We start from the raw sequence: 26,971 nt of genomic DNA on the forward strand, positions 1-26,971 counted from the left end.
GCTCACACTATGTCTCACCTTGGCCTTATCTGGGCCTTCCATATCACAACAGATTAAACTGCCTAAATTAGACCAGGCCCTAGCCAGACACGGCCAAGAAGCCTCCTGGGAGAGGAGAGGAGAGCGGGGAGAAGAGATGCTTTTGCAGGAGCTGGGAGTACAGCAACTGTGCTCGCTGTGCAGACCATAATATGCCCTGTTATACAGGAAGGGTGGGCCCCAGTGTGCTGCTTCGCATCTGTAATTTCTCCTCTGTGATGAGGCTCATGAAGCCGAGACCTAACAAGAACCTGAGCAAGTGAGGTACCGATGTTTGAAATGAGGTCTGTGCCTGTTTACGGCAGTGATTTATATTTTTGAAGTGGTCCTGGGATCCACATATTTCAGAGGTAAATAAGTCACAACCTAAAATCAGGAAGCAGCGTGATGTCATTTCAAATAACACATTATTTATGTATTCATAAAAATGGTGAGAAAACAAGAGATTTTAATTGATGATTAAAGGCTCTGTTCTTCTGAGGAGGAACAAAACTATTTTATTTCTTTAGATAAATATTTAACATCAAGTTAAAAGTGCAAGTATAATTTTGAGCCTATAGTTCAGTCCAAAAATTATACTTGCAATTTTGAGCCTATAGTTCAGTCCAAAACCGGATGAAAATGGATGGATGGATGGAAAACATCCGGCGTGTGTTTTTTCAAACTCCTCTTCATTGTTCAGGAACATTTATACTTTCACTCCCTTCATGAGTTAATTACCAATGTGGGCATAAATTAGACTCACAGCTCATATGTACATCATGTTTACATTGCACTGAGTGCATCATCCAGCGCTCGGCTCAAAGTTTGGCTCCGAGCCGAGCAGCCGAAGAGCACCTCCTTCACACCTCCGCTCTGACATTCAGAGAGGAAGCCGCCGTGTGCACAGAAATTACGGCTGCAGCCTGCACTTTATGTGCTTTTGATGCTCAGCCATGTATGATGCAAATGGCTTTTCTTTTCCAGCTTGTAGCCCTGAATACATATACGTTCTCAGAATTTAAAGGGCGCTGAAGAAAATTACTAAGAATAAAATCTGCCAACAGGAGTTAATTTCTATGTTTCAGCACGTACACTCTAAAAAACTAATTTAAATCTTTTTTTGTTGGACTGAATGTCTGAACTGAATACTTTTTTTTTTTTATCCATCACATCCATGAAACAGCAGCAGTGAGCGACACTTTCCCGCACCTGGAGTATTGTCTCTGTTTTTTGCTTGTTTTTATTCTCATCATTTCATGCTATTAAATGTCTACCTTGGGCCACAGGGCGGAACTGTGCCTAAATATTACAGTCACAGTTCCCAAAATAAGGGGCCGACCCCCTCACAGAGCTATTGCATCTACGCCCAGCTGTCCATACTGTCCACTGCCTTTGCCCAGTGTAGCTGGGATGACTCCAGCTGCCCTACAACTCTGTAAATGTACAGGCTGTAGAAAATGAATGTTCAGTTAGTCCACACTGCCCCCTGTCTGAAATTTGACAGAGAAAACGTTCACTTTATGTCTGGGAGTTTCATTTTTTTTTTTCCTTAAACATTTCTCTGGAGCTTCTGTGAAACCAGGGTTTGCTGTAAAAAAAAAAAAAAAAAACATCTACACCAGGGGTGTCAAACATATGGCACACGTGTCAAAACCGGCCCACTAGGGAGTTCAATCTGGCCCGCTTGATGAATTGTGAAAATAAAAGAAATTGAATAAAAAAAACACAAACAATTCATGTTCTGGATATGTTTTGAAAAATGATGTTTCATTAAAGATTAAGATTTATCTGCTATATGTACTGCATGAAGACAGAGGGAAAAACCATGGACTTATAGTTATTTATAGGTAATTGTCATTATTGTACTGGTCCAGCCCACTTGACATTCAGTTAGGTTGTATGTGGCCCCTCAACCAAAATGAGTTTGACACCCCTGATCTACACTGAAGTATATTTAAACCTTAGTGGTAACGTTGAATTTTTGCCCCATCGCCAGACAATGACCTATATCTAATGTCTAAAAAGTCTCTCAGTCTCTAATTGACCACCTGCTGGGCCGTATGGAAATAACAGTTAGTTAAAAGGACTTGCTAACATTATTTGATATAATAAACAACAGTGATTACAGCTGCAGCAATTGGAAAGAGAAGACAAAGTAATGGAACCATCCATTATGGATGAACCCAGCTGAGCTGAGTGCTGGGTTCATCCATAAACATTAGACCGTACATTAGCAGATGGATGCAAATGTAAAGTTGTGTATATATAGCAGTGACATTGTTTTGCGTTTGTCAAGGCCAAAGTGCAACACAAACGAAAACGTCTTAAGGGCAAAATAAAATTAAAATAAAAAATAAAAACATAGTCCACTTAATTGACTGGCGGTTCCTAATCAGATCTTCTGTGTTTACTCTGTATTATTTTTAGAAATGTATAATCCCCTCAGATTAGAATTAGAATTAATGTTTGCTTGTTTAACACACTATCTGCAGACGACTTCTGACAACAGTGGGTGATTCTGCTCTGCTCATGTCACTGTATCTCACATACAGCATACACTTGATTGCATTAATTTTTTTTTTTTTTTTCAAAAAATTAATGAGGTCATGTTGCCCGCTTTACTGCTGCTCCCGGTGTCCAGACAGGTGTATCCTGTGTGGATTTACTCCAGTCTGGTTCTTCTCATCCCAGTCCCTGCTGGTGACAGGTTTCCTCAGATACAACCCTCTAATCATCCTCCAGGGCCTCACCTGTGTCACAACATTTCTGCTCCTGCAGAAGGCTTGGCTCAGGGGTCCAGCTGGATCAGCTGCCCCTCATTGTTTCAGCTACCAAACTGCCATGGCACTGGACATGACCCATTTCTGCTACTTTTATAATATAGTCCATGTCAGGCACTGTCACAGTGACCAGTTTGTTGAAGCTGCTGGGCAGTATCAGCATCATGATATGGATCTTTTTTTCACTGATAGCAATAACTAAATAAAACTGAAATGATGATTGATATTGTCATTTTTATTTAAGAAGATATTTCCATATGACCTTGTGATTATTTTGTCCCGTGGTAAAGAGATGCTGAGATGTCGGTCTGAGCGGAATAAAAATAGCAGTTCTGCCTCTTTCTGACAGTTATTTATTTATTTTGTTTGGTTATAATGAGCTTACATGTCGGAGGAGACAAAGGCCAAATGAATAAAGCAAACTTTTTTGATTTTTATCAAAGTCTGTCTTTTCTCAGCCTTTTTTCCATCCTTGGCAATGTACTGCACTTCTGAAATATTTGAATAAAATACTGTGTCTTATTTTAGCATCTAGTGGCGCTTTGGCCCAGAGGCAATGTCTCTGTCATTGGTGTGGAACCCCAGGATTCACCTCCTGGGCAAGATTGAATCCCGGTGTGGGCGGTTGGTGCCTTCCAGTGGACTCACCACCCGCAGGAAGGTTTAGGTACGGTGCAATGTGATTTGGGCGGATGAAAATGGATGGATGGATTTTAGCATCTGTTCTAGTTTACTTCTCACTGTAAAGCTTATTTAACTTTTAAAACAATTTGTCTATTTGAAACTGGAAGACCGGTAGTGCCCAAAGTGAGGAGCCAGGGCCTGAGGGGTACACTCAGTTTCCACTGTGGGGAAAAGGGCACTGACTTGTGTTTTTAAGAAAAGTGTTCAAAAGGATAGGAATATAATGGGAGTTTAATCAGAGGAAGTTTTGTTTAGAAAAAACAACTTTTTACATGTATTACAAATTGCAGCAACTTTGTCATTCTTCAACACTGTGGGAAAGAAATCTTTGAATACTGTATTGTTGTATTTGCTCAGGTTTGCTGTTATCTCATATGCTAATGGCTGTGCCTAGAAAATCAGTTTTACCAAAGGTAAAGCAACTACTGTCACTGAGACACACTGGTTGGATGTTCACACTGCTAATATTAAACTGTTATTCTTCTGAGCAGCGACAGTGAGGTGCAGCCTCTCTGAGGTCGAGGGCGACGTCCGTTCCTGTGGGTATACCATGCACTCAGGCTCATATCTTCACAGCCCTGGATGGAGGTGTGGAAGCTTTTAGCACATTGTCAAGAGGCTAATGCATTCCTGATATGTCTTCTCACCTTTGTTTCAAGGACAGCGCAAATTTATTTTAGCAGCATATAAGAGCTGACCGTTCAATATGCTTTGAAGAGACATTGAACTCCAACAAATATCTAGATATACGATACAGTAGAGAGGGTAACATGAAATAGATCCAAAATATAAAAAAGCCATCCACGTGGTTATGGGTGACATGTACTATGGTTTGACATTGCATCCTTAGCTTTTAGCTAACACAATGCAGATGTTTTAGCTATATAGGTTTCACTGAAAAAAAACAAAATGTTTTTTTTCTTACTTAACTGTATGTTTGATTGCACAGGAAATGAAGGTTTTCATTGGTTTTCCCAGCATTGGCATTCCAGGCCTCATTTTGAACACAAAAAAATAAAATAAGTAAATGGCATCATCGACATATAGAATGTAAGCCGGACTGGCCAGCCTATAGTCCAGTTATATTTTTACTAAAAAGGCTGCAAACTGCCAATTTGCACCATAGTTGCGTAAATTATTTCCCTAAATTCCCAATTGACTAAAGTGTGGCTTAACTGCTTTTTTTAAAAACTTTTTACCTAAGTTGATATCAAGAAAAAAAATCATTACAACAAGTACCACTGGTCTGCACTTATTTTTAATCTGTATAGCTTGGGATTTTATTGCATTTGTAAATGGCAGGGTATTAATACATATAATTAATAAAATTAATACAGATAAAAAATATATTTTTATAAATATAATATTATAGTTGTACATTTTATACCTGCTTTCTGACGATGGATACGTGTCTGTACTTACATATGTGAGTACATTAAGGTACATTTACTTATAAATGTCTGATAGACTGCAGGAAACGAACCCTGCACGGACCACACAAAAGCAAACAGACTGCAGAGTCAGTTTGTTTGCTTCTCTTTGTTTGCAAAAGCCGCAAACTGTAAATAAAGTTGCTGCCGGCGTTTGAACATAATGCTGTGTTGCACCATTTGTTCTGTGTTTTCATTATTATTCAAATCCCAAAAAGCTCTGCTGAATGGTGACCACAAATCCAGCTTAGACTAAATTGGTTCAGGATGATGTGAAAACACAACATAGTTATTTTCATTAAAGCTTATGGTGGTCCTTTAAAAAAAATAATAATTAAAAAGACAGGTACAAAACACAATCTCTTTACTCTGTCAGTTTTTCACAACTCCCCGAAGCCGTTAAAGACAATAGGAGCAGCATTAATTAGACTGTTTAATTGCCTCCTCTCATCCCCAGATGGGCATTACAGCAGCTGCCTCCATCCAGTCAGCCCACATTTATTGATTATAGTAGTGATACATTCCTGTATTCCCCTGAAACCAAAGGCAATTATTCTGTGTAAACCACATCCAGCTGCATGCCTTTCACTTGTAAATGGTTCTTTCCGAACACGCAGTCAAGCTGCGGAGCTCTTGTCTGATATTTCCCAGAAGATTCCTGTTGTATTTTCTCTTTTCCACACTTTGCAAACAGCTCTGAGGAGGGGTGGGGGTGGGGGTGGGGGGGCAGTGTAAAAAACCAATAGGGAAAATATGAATATGGATTACCAACATGGTTTTTACAGCATAACTTACTGTTTTCATATGCAGCATATTAATAACCGTCCCCCAGCTTGAACGCAAACATTTTTAGTAGCTCATTAGTTTTTATGTTATGCAGAACTCAGGTTTCAAGACTGTTTTACAGTGAAGACGTTCAGGAAAAGCAGGTTTTAAGACACTTTGACCCATTTTCTTCCTTCACTCCCCCGTGACATTAAACCAACTATTTGCACATCAAACACTGACATTGGGTTAAAGTTACTTTCAATGTCGACATTTCAATTTTAAATGAAACCATGTTTTAGTTATAAACTAGAGGAAGGTTATTTCTATAAAGCACTGATTTAAAACACACTGGTTAAAGTTTTTCTCTGTTAGACTTAGTTACTGATCAATGTTAAGTAGATACAGAGAGATGTTTGTACAATGTCTGTGTTTGTTACAAGCATACTTGTTACGATGCACACTCCAGTGTAGAAATGCAGCTCCAATAATTTAATTTCCGACTGATTAAGTGGTTATTTGAACAGGAAAACAATTTTAAGGACATATCTGTAAAAATAAACTATATTTATATATACTATATTGTTTGTGGCGTGATCTGTGTGAAATACATCAACAGAAATTAATTAAACAAAGTTATGATTCAGAACGGTGTACCATTCGTCGTCGTGGGGGGGTTGTTGAGCAGTTCAGCTATAACTATAGCAAGAAGACAACAACAGAAGAGCAGTGACAGAAATGGCTGGAGCAGGAAGAAGAATCCTATCTCCATTGCTCCGCTGTAGTTAATATCAGCATCGCCATATTTGTTATTGTCTGAGAAAAATACGTCGACTCGGAAATGAACTCTGAGCACATAAACCATGCCAATAGTCGCGTCGAGTTATGTAAGTAAATTAGGCTTAAGTCGCAAATGAACTTGTCTTATTAATGGAGTTCATATTTTCTTAACGTTTATTTTCATGCAGTTGAAAAATACACACTAAGAAGGATGCACGTTCAAGTAACCAATCGTTATGATTTGGCTGTGCTGTCAGACATTACACTTCCTGTATAGATCACCGGCAGATCAGCATTAACGACGTGTTCCTGCGGTGTAAATACAGTGTACAGCTCTGCTGCATTATTGATCCCTGACAATAAAGCCCACTCCTGCTGACCCACTCAGCCTCCGATAGACAGGCCTGCAGAAACCGTCCTAATTAGTCACTCTTTGTATGACCTGCTCTGCTTATCAGAGCACAGGGACTGATTTAGTACGTGTTAAATACACACAGAAGGACCCGTGTGTTTGAGAGTGTGCGTCTGTGATGTAGAGTTGGTTTTTATTTTAACCTTAGGCAATTAACGATTATTTTAGAATGCAGGAGGAAATACAAGAAACTGCGAAAAAAAAAAAAAAATCTCCATAGGAGTTTGGGTCGAGCCGTTTTGGAAAATAAGAGGATTTAAGAAGAAATGTGTGAAAGTTTTCATAATAATCAACGCTTTAAAGAATGCAGTCACCAGTTTTAATCTTCATCCGGTGAGATAAAGGTTCCATTATCTTATATTCTCTCTCTGCTACAGAAAAAAGAAGAGAGCATAAGGTACTCTCATCTGTGCCATCTTGTGGTTGTTATACGTGACAACACAAACCTAAAAAAGTCCGCTCAAAAACAGCGTCAAGGATGGTATTTGACCGCTGTATAAATTCTATTGGCTATGAATAATACGTGAAGAAACACTGTTACAGCTGGTGGAGTTGGTTTATTTTACTTTTGATGCACACTTTTATATAATTTGGCATGCAGCTCAGCAAATCAGGCAGAAATCACTGACAAACCTGGGCAGGAATTTAAAATCAATAGCGTCATAAAAATGTATTGATACTATTTTCTGAGATGAATGACATAATTGAAGATGGTGTCTGAAAGGGAACGTAACCCGCCACCACCTCCTCTAGGCTCATTTCATCTTCACAATTAAAGCACTGTAAAAATATAAACAAATCGAATTTTAATTTAATAAAACCATGGAAAACTGTGATCATTAGGGAAATCAGTGGTAATTACTGACTATTCTGTATATTACAATAACTCATGGCCCTTGCCAAAAATTCTCACTCTTACTAAAGCATCAAATAAAACATTAAATCAAGTTAAAAAAAATACCCAGATAAATACTAATCTTCGACAGTTATTTAGTACTTATCTTTAAATGTCTATATGTTGTTGCATTGGCAAAATGTAATGACTCAAATAAATGTAGTGACATTTGACGCATTTAGTTAATTTGTAAGGTCTAAATGTAGACACTAGGGGGCAGTAAAAGCACAATAATAACTTCATATTGTTCGGTTTATTTATTTATTAGTTCTGTTTTTTATATAAAGTTCAGAACTGACTTCAATGATTTGTTTGCTAATGTATTTTTTTTCTTTATGTCATGCTAATTTCCTGTGACAATAACATCAACTGCGATGCTTACATACAGTACCTCATTTAAGCTGTATTTTGATAGATGAAGTCAGATGAACACAGAGTTTGTAGTTGTACAGATATATATATATATAATGTAATATATATATATATATAATGTTCTGTATATTTCCAGGAGGTAGACTGTGTCTTCCAAGGAAACCAACTTTCTTAAAGTCAATAAATTACACTGAAAAACAGCAGGTGGCATTAAAAAAAAAGAGTGCATTGTTATGTGCATGACATATTATCAGTTGCTGGCTCCACACATTTGTCTGTAGCCTGAAGGGTAGAAAACAGAGAGGGTGGTGCAGCAGCAGTGTTGAGATGATGTATGCCTGGTCATGACTGACCTACAAATTAAACTCTAATGGTGAGATAATTAAGATTTCTAGATGGATAACATGGACAGAACAAGTTGACATAATCTATGTATCGTATACCAGTCATTAAAAATGAAAACATCCTGCGCTCTGGGCTGCTGTTGCTAATATATTAGCTGAATAATGTCGCAGATGTTTTTCTGTAGTAGCATATTTCTCAGTAGCCACCATAGGAAGGTTAGCTCTTAATGTCAACTCTGTGTTAATTCTTCACGCCTTCCATGGGTGTGAGGTACTGTGGAGGAGGGGTGCCACTTTATTAGACAATTTCTTCTTCTTCTTCTTTTGCAAATGTTTAAATAGCACATTCCAGATACAGTACCCGAACCTGCTTTTACTATCAGTGTTAAAAAAACAGTCAGTTGAAATGAAACTCACCACTAGGAGTCGTTTATTTATTTTTTATTTTTTACACAGTAGCTTCAATCAGTGACAGTTTAATCGTCCAGCTGGGTTAATGGTTACACCAATAAGAGCCAACACTGCATTTTCTATTATAATAAACGATGATCTAAAAATAGACCCAAATATTGACTTTGATTAAAGCAGCTGAACCAACACGTCACATGTTATTGTTTGGTCGGCGATGGTGAATAGAACGGAACCATGAAGGAAGTTCCCAATGTTTATACTTACTGTACAACCACAGCAAAGACTGGGCTATTTATAACTTTACTTACTACACATCCTGTGTGTTATTTAGTGTGACCACAGGAGGCAGTATACTATGATAATACTTGGTATAGCGTTTATCTAACTTGTTTATTTCACTTTGTAATACAATATATTTCATATTTTGTAAAATGGCCCAAGTGGATTCCAGCTAATTGGTGGATTGGCTAATTTTTGAACATGTATGTGTCGGGACAGTGTTTTATTGTTTTAGATCAGGATGTCTAGGGTAGTGGAAGCTACTTTTTTTTCCTCTATTGAATCCAAATCTACGACGTAGAGCCCAATGGTCAGTCATGAGACATAAGCTAGACTGAATTTATTAGAAAGGTCAAGGATTACTCTCTCAGGATAAATGGACATGACATGACCCCCACTCTACGTGATATCAGGTTCCTAATGTCATGTCAGCGCGACTGAAACGTCATCCCGAAACTGCGGCCGTGACATGACAGAAGCGATGCTGTTAAAGTCAACAGCTACTTGACACCAGAGGCTTCTTCTCTGCATGATTATGCAACCGCTATTATCCAGTCACATCACCTGGAAAATTAGAGGTAGAGAAAATATGCAATCATTTTTATTGTTTTCATAATAAATCAGCAGTAGAGGGAATCCTGTGGGATTTGTACACCTGCATGAGTGTTTCATTATTTCATGGTGTTCCAGTAAAGCAAAACTTCATACAAATCTTTTTTTCACTTTGGGAACCACTGACAAACAATGCTTTACACTACCCTTAAAAAAGACGTTCTGGTTGATTTCGGGGTCTTTCAGGTTTCAACAGTGGTCAAAGAAGAGCCCTTCAGCCCAAGGTTTGGTCTTCACCCTTTACACTGAGGTTTCAAAGCTCTGAAATGTAATGTAACTGCAGACAGTGATGGCAGATGGCGCTAATTGGCAGTTTATTGTCACTAATGTGGCTCCATGGCATAGGGAGGAAACTGCTGCTGAATGTCCATGACCTTATAACCCTTAGGCCAACCATCAAACCCATGTTAAAAAATAAGCCATACAAATTAAAAAAGTTAGCATGTCTGCATTAACAGAACACTCAAACACAAAAACTTTCACGTTCAACACTCAAATAGTCTGTGTGAGTAATGTTACTGCGGCTGACATTGACTCATGATTAATATTGGTTTGACAAAGAAATTCAAAATGAATCGACGTCTGAGGGATGGAGTGTTGACGCGGTGAAAAGGCCTTGAGAGGAATTCCTATTAGTCACTGAGAGAAACTCAAAGGCAAACACATCAGACCAGTAGCTTTCAAACCGCCAAGGTCACACATCCCTGATCATCTACGTGGGCGAACATTTCTCATCACTTCCTCTTCGTGTACCACTCTTTCTGTTTGAACAGGGCTTTGAATAATGTACAGTGCAGTAGCTAACAGAGCTGAACGACCGGAAGAGGATGAAAAAGGTGTTTCCCTTCTGTATCAACAACAGGTACGGCAGCATCACGACAGTCTTCTGTACAGTCCAGTAAATGACTGTCCAATGTAGTTTTAATAAAGTAAAACTACATTGGAAGCAACTCTACATCCAACACGCCTGACCTGACTTAGATGACTTGGATTGATTTGACTTGGTTTTACTTGACCTGGTTAAGCGCAACATGACTTGGTTTAACTTGACTTTGTTCAATGCAACTTGACTTGATTTGACTAGACATAACTCTGTTTGATTTGGCTTGGTTTGACTTGGTTTTACTTTACAAGATTTAACTAGATTTGACTAGAGTTCACTTGGTCCAACTAGACTTGACTTGGTTTGACTTGACCATCTTATCCCTAACTTCTTCTACGCTCTTTTGCTGTAGCAGTAGTCAGATCCCAATGCTTCTGCAGCTCAGAGAAAATCTGTCTGAAAGAGTCTCCACTCTTTCACACTAAAGTTTTTTTTTTTCTCAGTGTTCTTAGTATGTTGCTGATTATTTATGAGTCATAAGTTCAGTCCCTGCTTATGCACATACTGTGAATATGCATGAAAATATGTCTGCTGCCAGTGTATAAGTCATGTTCCTTAAACCTTCATTATTGTTAACAGCAGTTTTTCTGTATTTTGCCTCAGGACTGAATCCAACAGTTTAAATTATGAAATCACTCCACACATTCTATTGTTTGGAGCAGAAACTGAGGAGAAAAAAGACTAAAGAGAGACTTGGAGCATGTGTGTGTTGAGAGAGTGTGTTTATGCAACGTTGTTTCTCCTTCAGTTACAAGTATTATCTCTCCATGGCAGCGCTGCCTCCTCCACTACCCCCCCCCCCCCCCCCCCCCCCCCCCCCCCCTCCCCGCACACTCGGCTCTTCACAGATATGCTCCTCTAGAGATTGCAATAATACAAACCGTAATGTGTTTTTCAGCTCCCTTATGTTGAGACCCTTGACAAAAACACTGACGGGAGTCTTGAATGTTTTTTCAGAATAATAATTCAAGACGCAAATTGTGTAGGTAGTCACTGTGTGTGTGTGTGTGTGTGTGTGTGTGTGTGCACAAATGAAAAGAGGCTGCCACAGTATGTTAGCAGGTGTGTGACATAACACACTGTAGTATGGACACACACTCTTCTGACTTAAACAAGTCAGAATCAACAGTTTAACAGTTTTAAAATCATAACTGATTATTATATCAGTGTCTCAAATGTATAATAATAATAAAACAACAATAATAATTATTATTATATATTATTTTTTAATATTTCTAATGGCTTTTACAAGTCAGATATGAATTCAGCTTCCAGTCCCATCAAGCCCCTTCGTGTGAAGATCCACGGACCCCACTGCACTGTCTACATCAAACTCTTTGTAACTCCTGGCTATATTGTGTCGCATTTATAGTCTGCTGTAAAACAGACGTTCAACGGCTCCTCCTGGCTGTAAAACAGACGTTCAACGGCTCCTGTTGTTCTTCATTTTCCATCACAAGACAGTGATCGACTGTCAGTGAACTTCCAGATCCACGGCTCGATTCACAGAAGGTCAAAGAACAATGAGTGAAAAATATTTGCCCTCACACAACAGAAAAGACAATTTCTACTTGTGGAATTGGTGTGCAATACCAAGTCTGACCACTGTTGTTCTTCATTTCCCATCACAAGACAGTGATCGACTGTCAGTGAACTTCCAGATCCACGGCTCGATTCACAGAAGGTCAAAGAACAATGAGTGAAAAATATTTGCCCTCACACAACAGAAAAGACAATTTCTACTTGTGGAATTGGTGTGCAATACCAAGTCTGACCACAAATTCTGAGCATTAGCCTGGTAACCTTTACAGTATTTATCTTTTTGTTATCAGTAGATGATAAAATGAAGACACTTTTTGAACATCACTGCTGAGTGACACGTAGCCCACCTCACAGATGTGCAGGGGCTGCCCTTGGAGATTCCTCTGTACAAACAAGATGAGTCAAATCCTGATCCCACCCCTCCTTCCATCCGCCGTGCTGCCTCCCCCCTTCCACCCCCACACATTTTCACACCAATGAGCATGCCGCCTGTAGCTCCCACTCACTGGCATCAGCAACAGCAGACAACCTTCAATGCTGTGCAGATTCATAAAAACAGAGTGTGTGTAGACGGAGACGGCATTTGTGCCAAATAAAACGACTGTCATCAAAAGGAGGAAGACCAAGAGTCCAGCTTCATCTGCATCCTGCAGACCTAAGGTACAGATTCATGTTCATTCCCTGAATGACGGCCTGTTTTGTAACTTTGCTGTGGACACAGAACAGCAGGCGTTGTGTGTCAGTGTCTCTGTCAGTGTCTGTGGTTTGATGGGGTGATCGTTACTGCAGTTTAACATGGAAGGGTTTTATTACTGACAGTGTTGTGATATACTGTATGTACTGTACATATACAAGAAGGTTTCCATCCTGCTGATAGATTTTTTTCATGTCTGCCTGTATCAATCAGGATTATTCACTGTTTGCACAAATACATTTCACACTCAGCTCAGAAAGACAGAAGCATCAACAGAGTTACTGCAACTGGAGTTCTTTGAAGGCCGCTTCCTGTAGCCAATCCTCTAGTGTGCAACATCATGAAACTCCAACAGAGCAGGTGTCAGAGTTCCAGACACTGGCCTGCAAGACTTTTACTGGATTTTTTTCTTTTATATTTCTCTGATATTTCCTCTGGCGAAGTAGTGACAGGATAGTGGAGCAGTTCCTGTTGTTGTTGTAAAACTCAGCCTAAGCTAAGCTAATGTTTATACAATTGCAACTCTTTTCTGATAATATTAAGATGAACATTTTGACTTTAACTTCCTAATTTTAAAGTTAAAGTAGAGTTAAAACTACAGCTTTAAAGAATGCATGTATTATATAGCAGTAAATCAAAATGTCCACGCTTGGTTCTATCCCTCAGAAATCTTAACTCTGTCTCTAAAGCTTCAAGTTGAATTCCACTCTAAACTCTAAACTTTCAGCCAACATGTGAAAAAAATAAATGTTAAATACCAATTACATTGATAGTTTTTAAACGGCAGTCTGTGGTCAGACATCACCGAAAGTGGACGTCAACCATCTGGCTTTAAATGGTGACAAAAAACACCGCAATTATAGAGTACAGTAAATAGAAGAGTGGAAGGAAGTGCATAAACTGGAGCAACTCATTTTCTAATCTCTCTTATGCAAGACAATCTGACGATGTGACAGGCCTCAGGATGGACACCACTGTCTGTCCCTCCACCAAAGTCATTATATAAACAGTTGAAGGTTAGCGGTGAGCAGTGATAGCAATGTACTTTTTGTAAAACAAATACAAGCAAAGGTGTGAGAGAGATAATACGATCCGACATTGACACGGCCACAACAAAAGGAGCATCACGTCTCATCGAGTTCCAGTGGAGCCACCAGTGTATGACACACTGTAACTGTAACTCAAAGCTTGACGTTCTCCTCCACTGGGTCACCTCATCATTCTGAACTGTCCTGACACGTTTGTGCTTTTAATAGCTCAGCCCAGACTGTGACAGAGCAGATGTACATGAGCTGTATCTGACATATAATCCCTGTGAGTGAAAAAAACCCACGAAACGACTTTAGAGTTTAAGATGTTAGCATTAGAAAAAAATACAATAAAATCACAAGGTCACATAATTTCATCTCCAAAAACCTTTAGTCTGTTTTGGTTCCACCGTTCTCTGCAGACGTTGTTTACGTTCTGTGAAAACCACAGACAGATCTGCGCCCGCAGAACTGACTTGCATGAAAGGATTAAGACATTAATCAAACCCGAAGTACGAGGACAACGTTATCAACATGCTTTGACAGAAAAATACACTCTGGTCATGTAAGGCTTCGCCGTTCCTTTTTTATTTATTATTATTCTCTTCAGGATTAAATTATAATCTGCAGAATGGTCTCTGGATGTAGATTTAGTTGATAGAAAATAGATAGATGGAGGAACCATCAGTGCAGCGGGGGCGGAGGGGGGGGGGGGCGACACCAATCTAACCACATGAATGCTCCTCAGTGATGAGATAGTGGATGAGAATAACATCAGGAATCTGATAATAAACAGCTTAAAGCCAGGTTGACAGTGGAAGTGATAACTGAGGTCGGGTCTTATCACTGGAGGGAGGCTCAGGTTCGTACTGTCGTATCGACCTGCACGACTATAAGGACAAGTGTCATAAAAAAAACAAAAAAACTTTTGTCTTGGGCTAGTTATGTATGGGATAAACGTGTCAACCCACGTGTCATGTCAAGTCTATGACAAATTCTGTCAAAAAAATTAGATCATGAATTTCTAATGTAAAATGCTTTGTTGCATCTATTCTTGATGTCAGAGATCTAAATTTTCTACATTAGCATCAAACATGGACACAGGGTAATCTCTGCTGATGATGTAAGGTGTAATTTCTAGTCTTCCACAGGTTTTGCTGCATGTTTACTAATTGCACTGAAAATAACCGCAGAGAAGTGTGATTTTAAAGTCTGTGCCAGACCTGCAATTTTCTCTAATAGTGTCTGAGTCCTGTTGTGCGACTTCCAGCCGAGGCTCTATATTTACTACACAACTGTTACACAACAGAAAATGAACCTGTTTAATGGTGGACTGTGAAGTTAAAGCAGAATTGTGCTGCAAGAGAAATAAATATATGCAACAAAGAGATAAAAAAAATTTAGGTTTGAGAAGCTTTGCTAGGTTGTTTAGCATGCAATTTTGTTTTGTTCGAAATACAATTTTATCAAGTTTTTTTATAAACAAAATGAGCTACAGACAAATTATAACCAAACACAATGATCCTTTAACGATCTTAAATACCATTAACAACTCATGTCTCTCAACTTGAACCCAAATCTGTTAATTTGCAGCGAGATCTTAGAAGAAGCCAGTTTGTCAAACAGCTTAATAGCAACAATTCTCTTCTCGAGTTATGGTCGCAGCAGAAGCTGCAGCAGACACCGACGTCCTTGAAACCTTCCAGGGCCAAGACACAAAAATAAGAGCCCAAATTAAACCTGAATTTTCCCTCCGCTGATGCCACTGATGGTCAGTCATCAGATGGTCTGACACCTTATTTGCGGAAGTTTGTCTTCTGCTCCCATGCCAGCTGCCAAGTAGAAAGTTGCACAAGAACACATGTGATGAAGTGACTCGGTCCTGGATTTGTTCAGATGAGCTGTGAAAAGGAGAGGGAACCAAACTGAGACAGGAAGTTCCTGACAGTCTGGATGTCTCGTCATCCGAGTCCCGGTGCATAACAACCAGGCTGGAGACTGTTGGAGACTGGAAACTGTCAGAGTGAACGTCCATCTGCCAGTGAATCAACCCTGTGTGGAAATAAAGCAACCATTTTCCTTCAATTTAAGACATTTATAAATATGTAACAATATTTGGAATATTTTAAAGATGCATTTTTGACACAACATATTTTTTAAGTGAACAGAAATCTGTTTGGAATATTTGGATGATTCATTAAAATATAATCATAGTCATATAATAAAATGGAAAGTTTCTGTCACGTGGTCAACATGCAAACAATTGCTCACAAACCATCATTTCTGTGCAGGGTCTTTTTTTTTTTTTTTGGTTCATCGAGCAAACAGCTGAGCTATAATCATGGAGGTAGGAGAATAGGGAATCGAACACCTTTTTTAAGTGTGATGAAGCTTCTCAAGCACCTCTCTGAAATCACCACCTGGTAATTAGTTTATGGTTCTCACCTGTGTCGTGTGTGTTGCTCGTCTCGTTGGTCTGATTGGTCACACCTGGTGCCCTGGGTATTTGAACCACGCTGTCCGTGTTGGGTCATTGCTTATTTGTTCCGACTGCTGTCAAATCTGTGGCATTGCGGTCTTTATGTGGCTTAGTTGGTTAAAGTGCCTGTTTAGTAAACAGGACATCCTGGGTTCTAATCCCAGCAGTGCCTTTTCTGCAAGGTCTGTCGTCAGGCTTACTTACTATTTGAGATTTTTTTATTTTCATAGTGTAGTAGTTAGTACGCCTGCCTCGGAAGCAGAGAGTCCTGGGTTTAATTCCCAGAGGAACCACATGCTTTGCGCCTGCCAGGTGCAGCAGATCTGCTGTTAACATAAGAATATCCCAAATAAGGGATCAATAAAGTTCAAATTATTATTATTTTTATTTTGATTATTATTAGTTCTGTTCTGTGTTTTTTTCCCACTGGCATCGTTCAGTCCCGTCTCTCTGTTCTGTCGCTTCATCCCTGCCTGCTCAGGCAGAACCTGGGTCATTGCTCCAAGCTTCAGATCAGTCACCAGCAGAACCACTGCAGGAATGAACACTCATATATTAACCTCGATGTATAACCACATTCTCTGTTGATCTATATTTAATATGGAAGAAAAAAAATCCTGTGTGCCCATCAATCATTTTTTCATTGTAACACAAAACCTGTTTCATAACCGCTCTGCAGCTAGTCAGCTATCACCACACAGAGCTGTGGGGCTGCGGGGGGTCTCATGTCAGAGTCTGGAAAGTAGGGCACGGAGGAGAAATAAGAATACCTGCATTGCACCAAATTAGGTAACTGTTTTAATGAACATTATTACTTCCTGACCCCGCCGAGCATCATCGGCAGTCCAGCAGATGTGTCTGATACTTTCATAATGAGGTGTATTCGTGTGTGTGTGTGTGTGTGTGTGGCTTCAGAGTGCTGTTGCTGTTTTTAGCCTTGTTCCTCCAGGAACCAGCCTTGCTGCATGGCTGAATAGAACATGCACTGCTTCCCCCCCGACTACATGGATTTGTCAGAGTTTTTATAAATAGCTCAGCGGCAGCACGTGTTTGTTCCACGCTACCGACAGAGAATTTGGTTCCGGCCGCCTGAGAAACACATAACTGTTGAACCTGAAGTGGAACGAAGGGAGAAGGACGGCCGAGAGCTGGAAGTCACTGAGATGATGTTTGTTAACAGTGTTGATCTGATCAGATTGACAAATCTGTAGTTCACGTTGGTATAACGTTAAATATATGTTCACATATATCTCAGTGTCAGGGGAATAACTCTTACACATTTTCTCTCAGATGTTCCATTGGTTTGTGGTTAACACAATATACAGTAAGTACAAATATCACATCGTGTTCCATTGGTTTGTGGTTAACACTCGACCTGTTCTTCCAGTTCACAGCAGACCTTCTAGCTGCATAACATCTGCTACATAATGTGTGTGTTTCTGGGACAGACGAGGCCAAGTGTACTGTGTACACGAAGCTGTAGTGCAAGGGTCACCAACAACTGTGTTTGTCGGAGGACCAGAACTTTTCTGGACAGACACTTTGGGGGCCAGGCAATGAAATAAATCAAACAAATTAAATGAAATGTTTATTGTGGAATCCAGTCACGGATTGGCTGGTTCGGCGGCCCAGATTCCCTCTGCTGTAGGCTGAGGTTTACTCACTCACCACACAAAAAAATACCATCAAAAACCTAAAGTTCTGATGGGGAGTTTGCAGTTTTGTCTTCAGTCGTCCCTTTGTTAATGTAATGTATTTGATTGAATTCACCTGTCACAGTCGTCAGGAAAAATAAAGCGTTTTATAATAATCAACCAAATAATCCATGTCCAGCTTTAGTCAATGAAATTTCAAATAAATACTCTCACACTTCTGTGATCTAACGCTTCACATGCTTATTTTGAAGTTGAGTTATCTCCTGTGAACATGGTGGGAGGGTCACTAAACAGTAGCACTGCTGCTTTTAGTGGAGTTCTGTTTTTAACAATTCAAAAATAATGTTTTCGGTTTTTATTTAGCAGCAAGAAAATATACAGTAAGTACAAATATCACATCCTCCCCGTCGGTGATTTTATTGTCAAACCTTTCCAGAGAAACCATTTCATTTTCAGTGTGCTCGCTGTGCTGCTTCTCTGAGTAATACTCTCAACATTTTTGCATTAAAATAGAAACCTGAAGTTCTTACCTGACACTCTTGGTATAATAATAAATCCTCTGGGGAACTTCTAAAATAAGAACATTCCAGATCAGATCGTTTTTGTCACAAAAATGTATTTTCATTTTTTGAAATGTTCAAACTTTTGGGAATCTGACAACAGGGAACTTTATTTCTACTTTTAGTGTCAATATGCTCCCCCTGCAGGAATGTTGTTAACAAATACTCTGTTTAGACTCCAAGTCCATATTGTTACTTTGTATAGATATATATTTTTAAAAATCACAGTTTATTTCTTGTGACCTGAGTCTGGAGAGTGACAATAAAAACTATTGACAACTTGCATGTCAAATCCAAGTGGTTGCATTTTCTTATTTTCTGCCCAAAATCAGAAAGGTTTTTTCCAGGATATTTCCATGGACTCACAAATAAAGCAAGAGGCGCTAACGGCTGTTTCCTAGAAATATTACAGTACACAAAAATATGAGCACAAGTGACCTATTAGCAGGAATTCAACCAAAGAGAATGTACATTTCAGAGTCATACCTCCTTTTAAAGAGGTATGACGTCTGTGTCTGACCACTAGGGATGTAATGATGCATCTTGAATCAGTTAAAAATCGATACAAATGCTGGAAAATTTGCACAATATTTCGGTTGAAATAAAAAAAAATCACACTTCATTAGGTTTACTGCATTATCTCTAAAAGTCACTGGTCATACCATGTCATCACATAATTCAGTACAGTAGGGGGCATTATGTGCCTAAAAACAAAAACTGCTAGTCCACCACTTTCCAGTAATGATTTTCTCAAAACACATTTGGTTTCACAGAATCTCTGGGGTTTTTTTGGTCATATTTACAACTGAGTTCCATCTGCAGTAATTCATGCCAGAGGCAGAACACAGATAAACAGTACACAGTAGTGTTCTCTACATAACAGACTGAACTGCCTTTGCTGCCAGCCTGGTATTTGGTTCACAGAAATAAGCTCCTATTGTAAAAGTCATTAGAATTCAGCTCTGTTTCTATTCTTGGAGGTACAATTAGTTATTTATTTTAAATGTTTTTTAAGCTCCTATGAACCTCACAGGATGACTTGGTCCCTGTGCCTTAAGTTTGACACATTTCAAGCGTTTAAAGCTCTCCTCTGTGTAAGGCGGAACAGAAGGTAAATCGACATATACACTGCATATGAAGCTCCACCTGTCATCTACAGCCAGTCCAGGGCTGGACAGTCTGCAGACCTTATCTATGACGTGTCCAAAAAACACAAAGAACATCTTCATTAAAAGCAAGTGCGGGCCGGCCAGACTAACCAAACCTAGCTCATGGTGTTAGCCACCTTAGCAACAGTGACAACACGATGTTCTGGATTAGAAGCTCATAGTCGTTCCAGGTTTTCCAACCTCTGCAGGTTCTGACAGTCCGACTATCAACTGTTTCTGTGTCTGTTATAAGACTGTTTATTTTTTCCAATGTGAAAAAAATATTTTCACCACTGACTGAGTCATTACCTGTCTGCACTGCACAGAGGGAACACATCCTGTCTTTTAAAGCTGGAGCTCATTGAAAAAAAAAATGTTTTTTTTTTCTTTAGCATCATCTGAACCATGAAGACCAGGCTAGGCTGTCTGTCCAAGCAGTCAGACTCCTACAGTGACTTCTCTGAGTTTCTCCCACCTGCACGAGAAACTACAGCCAGGTGTCTGAAGTGAGTCTGCAGCAAATTCTTTTTGTTTTATATTCAGCGTTTGAATAGTCTTCCTACTTCATCTTTAAGTTAAAAAAAAACAACAACAAAAAAAAACAATTAAATCCATGGTTTCTTGGGTTTCTCTCCGCTAGGCTGTCGACGGACGAGGTGGTCCGGTGGTCGGAGTCGTTTGATCAACTTCTGTCCCATAAATGTAAGTTTAAGTAAATTTTGTTTACTTCTGTGTGCAACAGTCCTTTCTTACATGAATTCTTTCATACATGAATGTTGTTTGTTTTTTTTTTCTTCCATCTTCATTTGGAGGTCCAATCAGTATCACCATATACAAACTCTTGAGTACTTTGTGTGTTTTTGAACCAGTGGATTGTTAAATCGTGCCACTTCATTACTTATGGGTTTAAATTTTACTGTACACTTTACTTCGATATTACATTTTCTTCTCCCGACACAAGACAGGAAGTATCACTGGGGGAGGTGAGATTCTATTGGATTTGCAGTAGATCAATGTGAAGATAAGCGAGGGGGGGACATCCAGGAAATGTGTGGGGGATACTTGGAATAACAAAGGGAAGCTGTGGAGGAGCCGGGCAATTAATAAAAAGGGGAGAGCAGCGCGGGGTATGAATCATGGAGACAGGTTAGCCTGCTAACCCTGAGGTGACTTTTTGACCTCATGCCAGAACAATATCAGATAAAATATATATTTTCTCCCCTCATCATATTATAACTAGGAATCTTATTTAAAAATCAATTGATTGTATGAAGAATGCTGGTGCCAGCAACTCATACAGTGGTTTGTTCAGATAAATAAATAAATATTACCAGGCGCTCTGTTAGGACTGTCTGTGTTTCCCTTTCCTGTCTCGTCTGCTGGGTGGAGTTAGTGTGATCACACTCACCTGTGTCTCTGTTCATTAGTCTCACTCATGTCACCTGGTGCCCTGGGTATATATACCTCTCTCCCTCCCCGTCTTTGTTCGTTGTTTTGTAGTGGTTGTGAGTGGTCTGTTCAGTTTGTGTTCTGGGTTCCTAGTAATTCAAGTTAAGAACCAAATTCCATGTCCATGATGTTGGGGGAACAGCCCGTCTGTGTTCGGTGTTTTATTCCAAAGGGACATTGTTGTTGCTCATCCGCACTGTTTGAAGAACCTGCCTGCAACCGATACTACGTTCCTGTGCGCTGTAGTTGTTGCTCACCTGTAAATAAATCACCTGCTGCACCTGGACAGAGTCTCCCTAATGCTGGATTTGGGTCCAACCTGCTTCCTGCCTTGCTCTCACGTAACGCGCTCAATAGTATTTCAATTCAGGGATGATGTATATATCAGTATTAGTAGATATCAGAATCGGAATTTAAGTGTTCAGCCAATATCAGCATTTTAGATATCAGCAAAATAATTAATATCGAACATCACTAATTATAACCGAAAAACCATCTGCTCGTTCCTGATTTATTCAGAAAATTCAAGACAGTGCTCAGAGAAAATGTCTCTGGAATCTACACTGAGAAAGAGGCAGAGTTCTTTCTTTGCCTCTTGGAAAAAAAAAACAAACTTGGAAACGGGTCGGTGCCGACCCGAACACCAGAGGAAGGTTAAATTGACCCCTTCATTAGTGAGGCGACTTACAACATACAACATCGACATACAGAAAACAGAAACATTACATAAGACAAGATAGCACCCAATGTTCCCACTATTACATCAGCTCTAATCCAATTCCAAAGAGCAGGAAGTGGTAATAACACCTGCAGACGAGAAGCGCCACTCACTCATTGCCTTAACTGGATTCTGTGTTTGCTGGGGGCCTGACCTGAGCCCACCACAGTGAGCAGTGACAGGTCTTGTAACCTTTGCACAGGAACATCGTGTGAACCCAACGAGCAGCAGCAATCTGTCCATGTACCTCACAAGTACATTTTACAAGATTGACAATATATATTTGAAGTGACAAAAAACAGGTCCACGAGGGAAAGGTGGGCAACTCAGTTCTAATCTTGACGTGTTGAATAACAGCAATCAGGGCTGTGAAAAGATTAAAGGTTTTAATCTGATTAATCCCAGGAGAGCTGTGGATTAATCGAGATTAATCCTGATTAAAGTTTCTTAAATTTGGTGGATTTTAGTCATTACTGGGCATCTTGAGCTTGGCTTGTGAAACTGTATACAGTGGACCTCCAAGCTACAGTACGAGTCTTATCCGTTCAACAACAGCATATCCACTCGTATATAGATCAAATCTTTTTTTTTTTTTGGTTTTGTTTTCAAACACGTGTTTGGTTTTTAGATGGTATTTTAAGCTTGAGGCACTTCAGTGAAATGAAAACACTTTGCCACAGTGTGTGTAAATTACAACACATGATATGTTTTAATATGGGTGAACAGATGGTGTTACAGGATAAACAGCGCGGGGCGCTCTTCTTATAGGTGAAAATGTGTAAAGAGAAATAAAATTCGATTAAGGAAAAGAAAAAGACAAAGAAGGGAGCAGGTTATGGTGGGAAGGATGTCTCACAGAATTCCAAAAGAAGGTGATTTCTGATGCAGAAATGGTGTTTTTACATAAAGGATAAAAAGAGAAAAACATTTATTATCATTAAGCTTTTCTTTTTCTCCGTAGAACTTGAAAAATCAGACTCAATTTGTATTTAACCCTGTAAAACCTGATTTGAACTTTGTCTATTTGAAAATATTTCAATAATTTGAAATTTTTGTCTATAATATAGTATTTTTAAAACATTTTTATTTTTGAATTTCTTTTAGTAAAAATGAGATAAACAGGTTTAAAAAGGTTTTATAGACAAACATAGAGCTGAAAATCCCTGAGTCTTCTACAAAACATGACATTGGAGGTGTGAACATGTGTTTCTACATGTGTGCGTATGTGTTTGTTTGTATGTGAGCATGTGTGTGTGTGTGTGTAGGGCCTTGTGCTCATTGGACGGCCTCCATGTTGTTAATTGAGTCCTCGTGAGAGCTTGTGTGTGTGTGTGTGTGTGTGTGTGTGTGTGTGTTGGATGTTGCATGTGCCCATATGGAGCAGCCCCTCTGCTTTGTACAGCTTTATTAGGTAAACAGCAGAAGTGGGAAAGCATGTCAACGTGACATGGGCCATAGAAAAACATGACCTCCCTTCGTGTTATCATCAGTGAGGAGAACATTCATTTGATCAATTATCTCCACTGATAAAGACAGAAAAACAGTTTTGTTTTTTTTGCGGGAGGGTTTTGTTATTATTGGTGATTTGTTTGTTTTCTAAATGTTCAGGCTGCTGGGAACATGGGTCTGTACACAGTGGACAACGTCCACATAAGACACAGGGACATAACATACAGCATGATTGAATTATTCTGTGCCAAATAATTAATGTGATTATCTATTGTTTTGGGTTTTTTTTTCAATTATTACTTCAACAATTTATGATTCATCTTGTTATTTTCAGGTGGTCTCGCCGCCTTCAGGACTTTTCTGAAGACGGAGTTCAGTGATGAGAACATTGAGTTTTGGATGGCCTGCGAGGAGTACAAAAAAGTCAAGAGCTGCACGAAAATGATGTCGAAGGCTAATAAGATCTTCAAAGAGTTCATTGATGTTCAAGCCCCTAGAGAGGTGTGTGTGTGTTACATGACTTTATTGGAAAGATGACATTTGATAAATAAATGCAACAATTTATTGTGGTGGTTTTTTTTTTTTTTTTTTTTTGTTCCTTTATAAGTCTGTGCACATTTCTATCCCAACAGGTCAACATTGACTACCGCACCAGAGAGAAGATCAAGCAGAGCCTGGAGGAGCCATCTTCAAGCACTCTTGATGAAGTCCAGGCTCAGGTCTACAGCCTCATGGAGAAAGACTCCTACCCACGATTCCTCAGGTCCAAGATGTACCAGGAGATAGTCAACAGGGTGCATGCACATAGTCAGCGAAGGTCCATTTGACTGGTGGGGAGTTGACACTGAGCTTTAACTGGACCTGAGCTTTGACCCTGTGATGTCATCATCATTGTCACCATCACCTAAATTTAAAACTGTGAATCTGCATGGAAGGAGTGAGATGTTTGTACACAGATTTGATTGACGCCTGCTCCATGCATGCACCCCCCGTACCCCCATGCCCCATGTCATATATGATGTGTCTCAGTTTTTATCTTTTGTGGATTTTATTGGGGAAAGAAATCCAACATGCAACAACCAAAAACCTGTTTGTAAGAATGGCGAATGCAATGACAAATATATAAGTTTAAATTAAAAAAAAAATCATTAGAATAAAAACCATCAGTGGTGAATTTATGTCTCTGGAAAACCATGTTTTTTGTGTTTAATGAATTTTAGAGATATGGTTCAGTATCAGGGTCCAGTCCTACCTCCTTCACACCTCCATTCTGTGTGACTTAAACACTGACATATGCCGGTAAAACCAGCTGTTGTGGTATTTCTCTTGATAATATACCTCCATATGAGTTACTACAGTACAGAGTACATGTTTAAGACTGTACTTTGCACTGGTGTATGTTAACGTCAGTACATCTATGCTATAAGCTCTCTCCACATTTGCACTGCTTTCTAACAAAAAGCTGATTTTTTTTTAAATATAGGCAAATGTTTACAACTGTGTGCATGTCTACTGTTTGAATTTGAAAGAAAAAAAAACAAAATCCTGTATTGTATGTTTCATAACTCACATGCATATATAAAATATCCCCTCCTATATTTTGCAAATAAAATCTATCCCTAAATTAATTGTTATCCTCTACTTGACTTCTTATCATTAAATCTATAAAATGCATTCATCCCTGGATTTGGGGAAATGTTGGCCTTAATTCCATTCAAAGCTTCAACTGTTTTCACGTAAATCTTTCATGATGTAGATTTGTGGGGAAAAAAATAGTTGTCTGTCCTATTTTTTCCAAAAACTGAACGAGGCTAACACATTGATCTCCAGGAGTTTGTTCAATAATTAAAACTATAATAGACATAAAATTGTCTTTTACAGTAAAATAAAATGTATTCTATAATGGGTGTCAAAGTTGAATTAAGAGTAAAACCAAAAACAAAACGATATCAAACTTTATATTATTATTATAGAATTTAATGAAAGAATCTGCACAAAGACCTTGCGTAAGTCTTCGAGCCACTGGGAGAATCTGACCTTGCGTAAGTCTTCGAGCCACTGGTTTATCAAAAGTGTGGGGAAGAAAGTTAAAGGAAAAAAACATCTAAGAAACGATAGCAAATATCCAACATTTATGAAATAAGAAAAATCCACTTACTGAAAAAATGTTTTTCTTATATCTGGGGCAGTGCTGCGTTTGCCCATCTGTCTCATTACACCATCAGTGGAGTGGGCTGTTGCTGTCAATCTGCTAGTTACTTGGAGAGTGAAGAGCAGAGTGAATGTGGGACACAGCCTACTCTGCAGACAAAACATGAGCTTTTCTAGGCCATTCGATGACAAACACTGGCAAAAATTGGAGTCAGTAGAACTGGAGCATCAGTGCAACCTGTTATGAAAGTATAAATTACTGTAATGTAATTGTAGATCAGGGTGAGTCAACAGCAGTTGCTGTTGCCTGTGTTGATGAGATCACTCTTACATGTTGACGCTGTAGTGATGCTCGGCTGTGTTGATACACTGACTCTAACACAGGTTAATGCAGCCGAAAGGTAAACACAAGAACTGCTTCACAAACAGCCTAACACCACCTGTTTACGGGGAAGATTGACATATATGGGCTAGTCTGACATAAAATGCTATGCATAAGAACTAACATCTGAAAAAGAAAATCTTTGATCTGACCTTTTTATTTTAGGCTTTTTAAAAATATATTTTTCTTGATGTCTATCGACCGCTGCGCCTGGCTTTGCTTTACTGAGTCGTCAGAGCGTAACAAGACTGGCTGGAATTTAACGTTGGAATGTTAGCTTAGCCTCTTGTCTTTTTATGTACAAAGCATACATCTCCCTTTTGTTTTGATTTATGTGCATTTCTCTATCCTGAGCACCTGCAGCATTCCCTCTGACTTCCATACTAATTGCAGTGTCATCTGCAAACAATGTAATTCAGAGAGATGGATTATCTGTCTCTGATCTTCAGTCAGTCCATGATAGTCACACATAGGTGCATCCAACAAATCGAAATCCACCTATCCAACCACTAACTGACTGTACTACCATGTACGTACATGTAAAGCACCACCATCATATTTTTCTTTCTTCAGTTCTGCACAAAATTTATGATTTTTGTTTTTTGAAAGCATCACCTGAGGATACTATTCTGTTTTGTTTTTTTTTTTTGAATTGTTTTTCCCTTTCTTACCTTGTTTTGTTTTGTACCTGTGCCCGGATCTGTTACTCTGTACTCTCTAAATCAAGAGTAAACACAGCTACCCATGGTGCCGCACTCCTATTACTATGTATGATGTGGGGGGTGCAAGGACAGTGAATTACTCCTGTTCGGCTCCGAGACAAACAGGAAGAATAACAAACAAATTAGATTGTCTCTGCTACATTACAGTCATGTGCTGGACTCACATGACTGTAATGCTGTGCTGTAGGTTAACTACAGTGTGTCTGCCTGTCTTTATATGTTGTACTTCCTTTAGACAAATCTTCAGGAGTGTTGACCAACTTTGCCTGACTTTAAGGGATCACTCATCATAGTTTTTGTGAAGGTTGAAATAACACTTTAATATC

At 39.1% G+C, this 26,971-nt stretch overlaps 2 protein-coding genes across 2 annotated transcripts in view; both read left to right on the forward strand.

Annotated features, from left to right (window-relative positions):
• Positions 1–26,971, forward strand: part of LOC103399890 (1-phosphatidylinositol 4,5-bisphosphate phosphodiesterase gamma-1-like) — a 784,699-nt gene that overhangs the window by 60,537 nt on the left and 697,191 nt on the right.
• rgs8 (regulator of G protein signaling 8) lies at positions 12,355–25,282 on the forward strand. The gene is made up of 5 exons (XM_017042078.2): positions 12,355–12,870; positions 20,167–20,280; positions 20,415–20,476; positions 23,725–23,891; positions 24,023–25,282. Exons 2-5 carry the CDS (start codon positions 20,180–20,182, stop codon positions 24,215–24,217), a joined length of 525 nt encoding a protein of 174 aa, XP_016897567.1. The 5' UTR covers positions 12,355–12,870; positions 20,167–20,179; the 3' UTR covers positions 24,218–25,282.

The sequence above is a fragment of the Cynoglossus semilaevis genome, chromosome 2 (assembly GCF_000523025.1).
Source record: "Cynoglossus semilaevis isolate Cse_v1.0 chromosome 2, Cse_v1.0, whole genome shotgun sequence".
In the NCBI taxonomy this organism is placed as follows: domain Eukaryota; kingdom Metazoa; phylum Chordata; class Actinopteri; order Pleuronectiformes; family Cynoglossidae; genus Cynoglossus; species Cynoglossus semilaevis.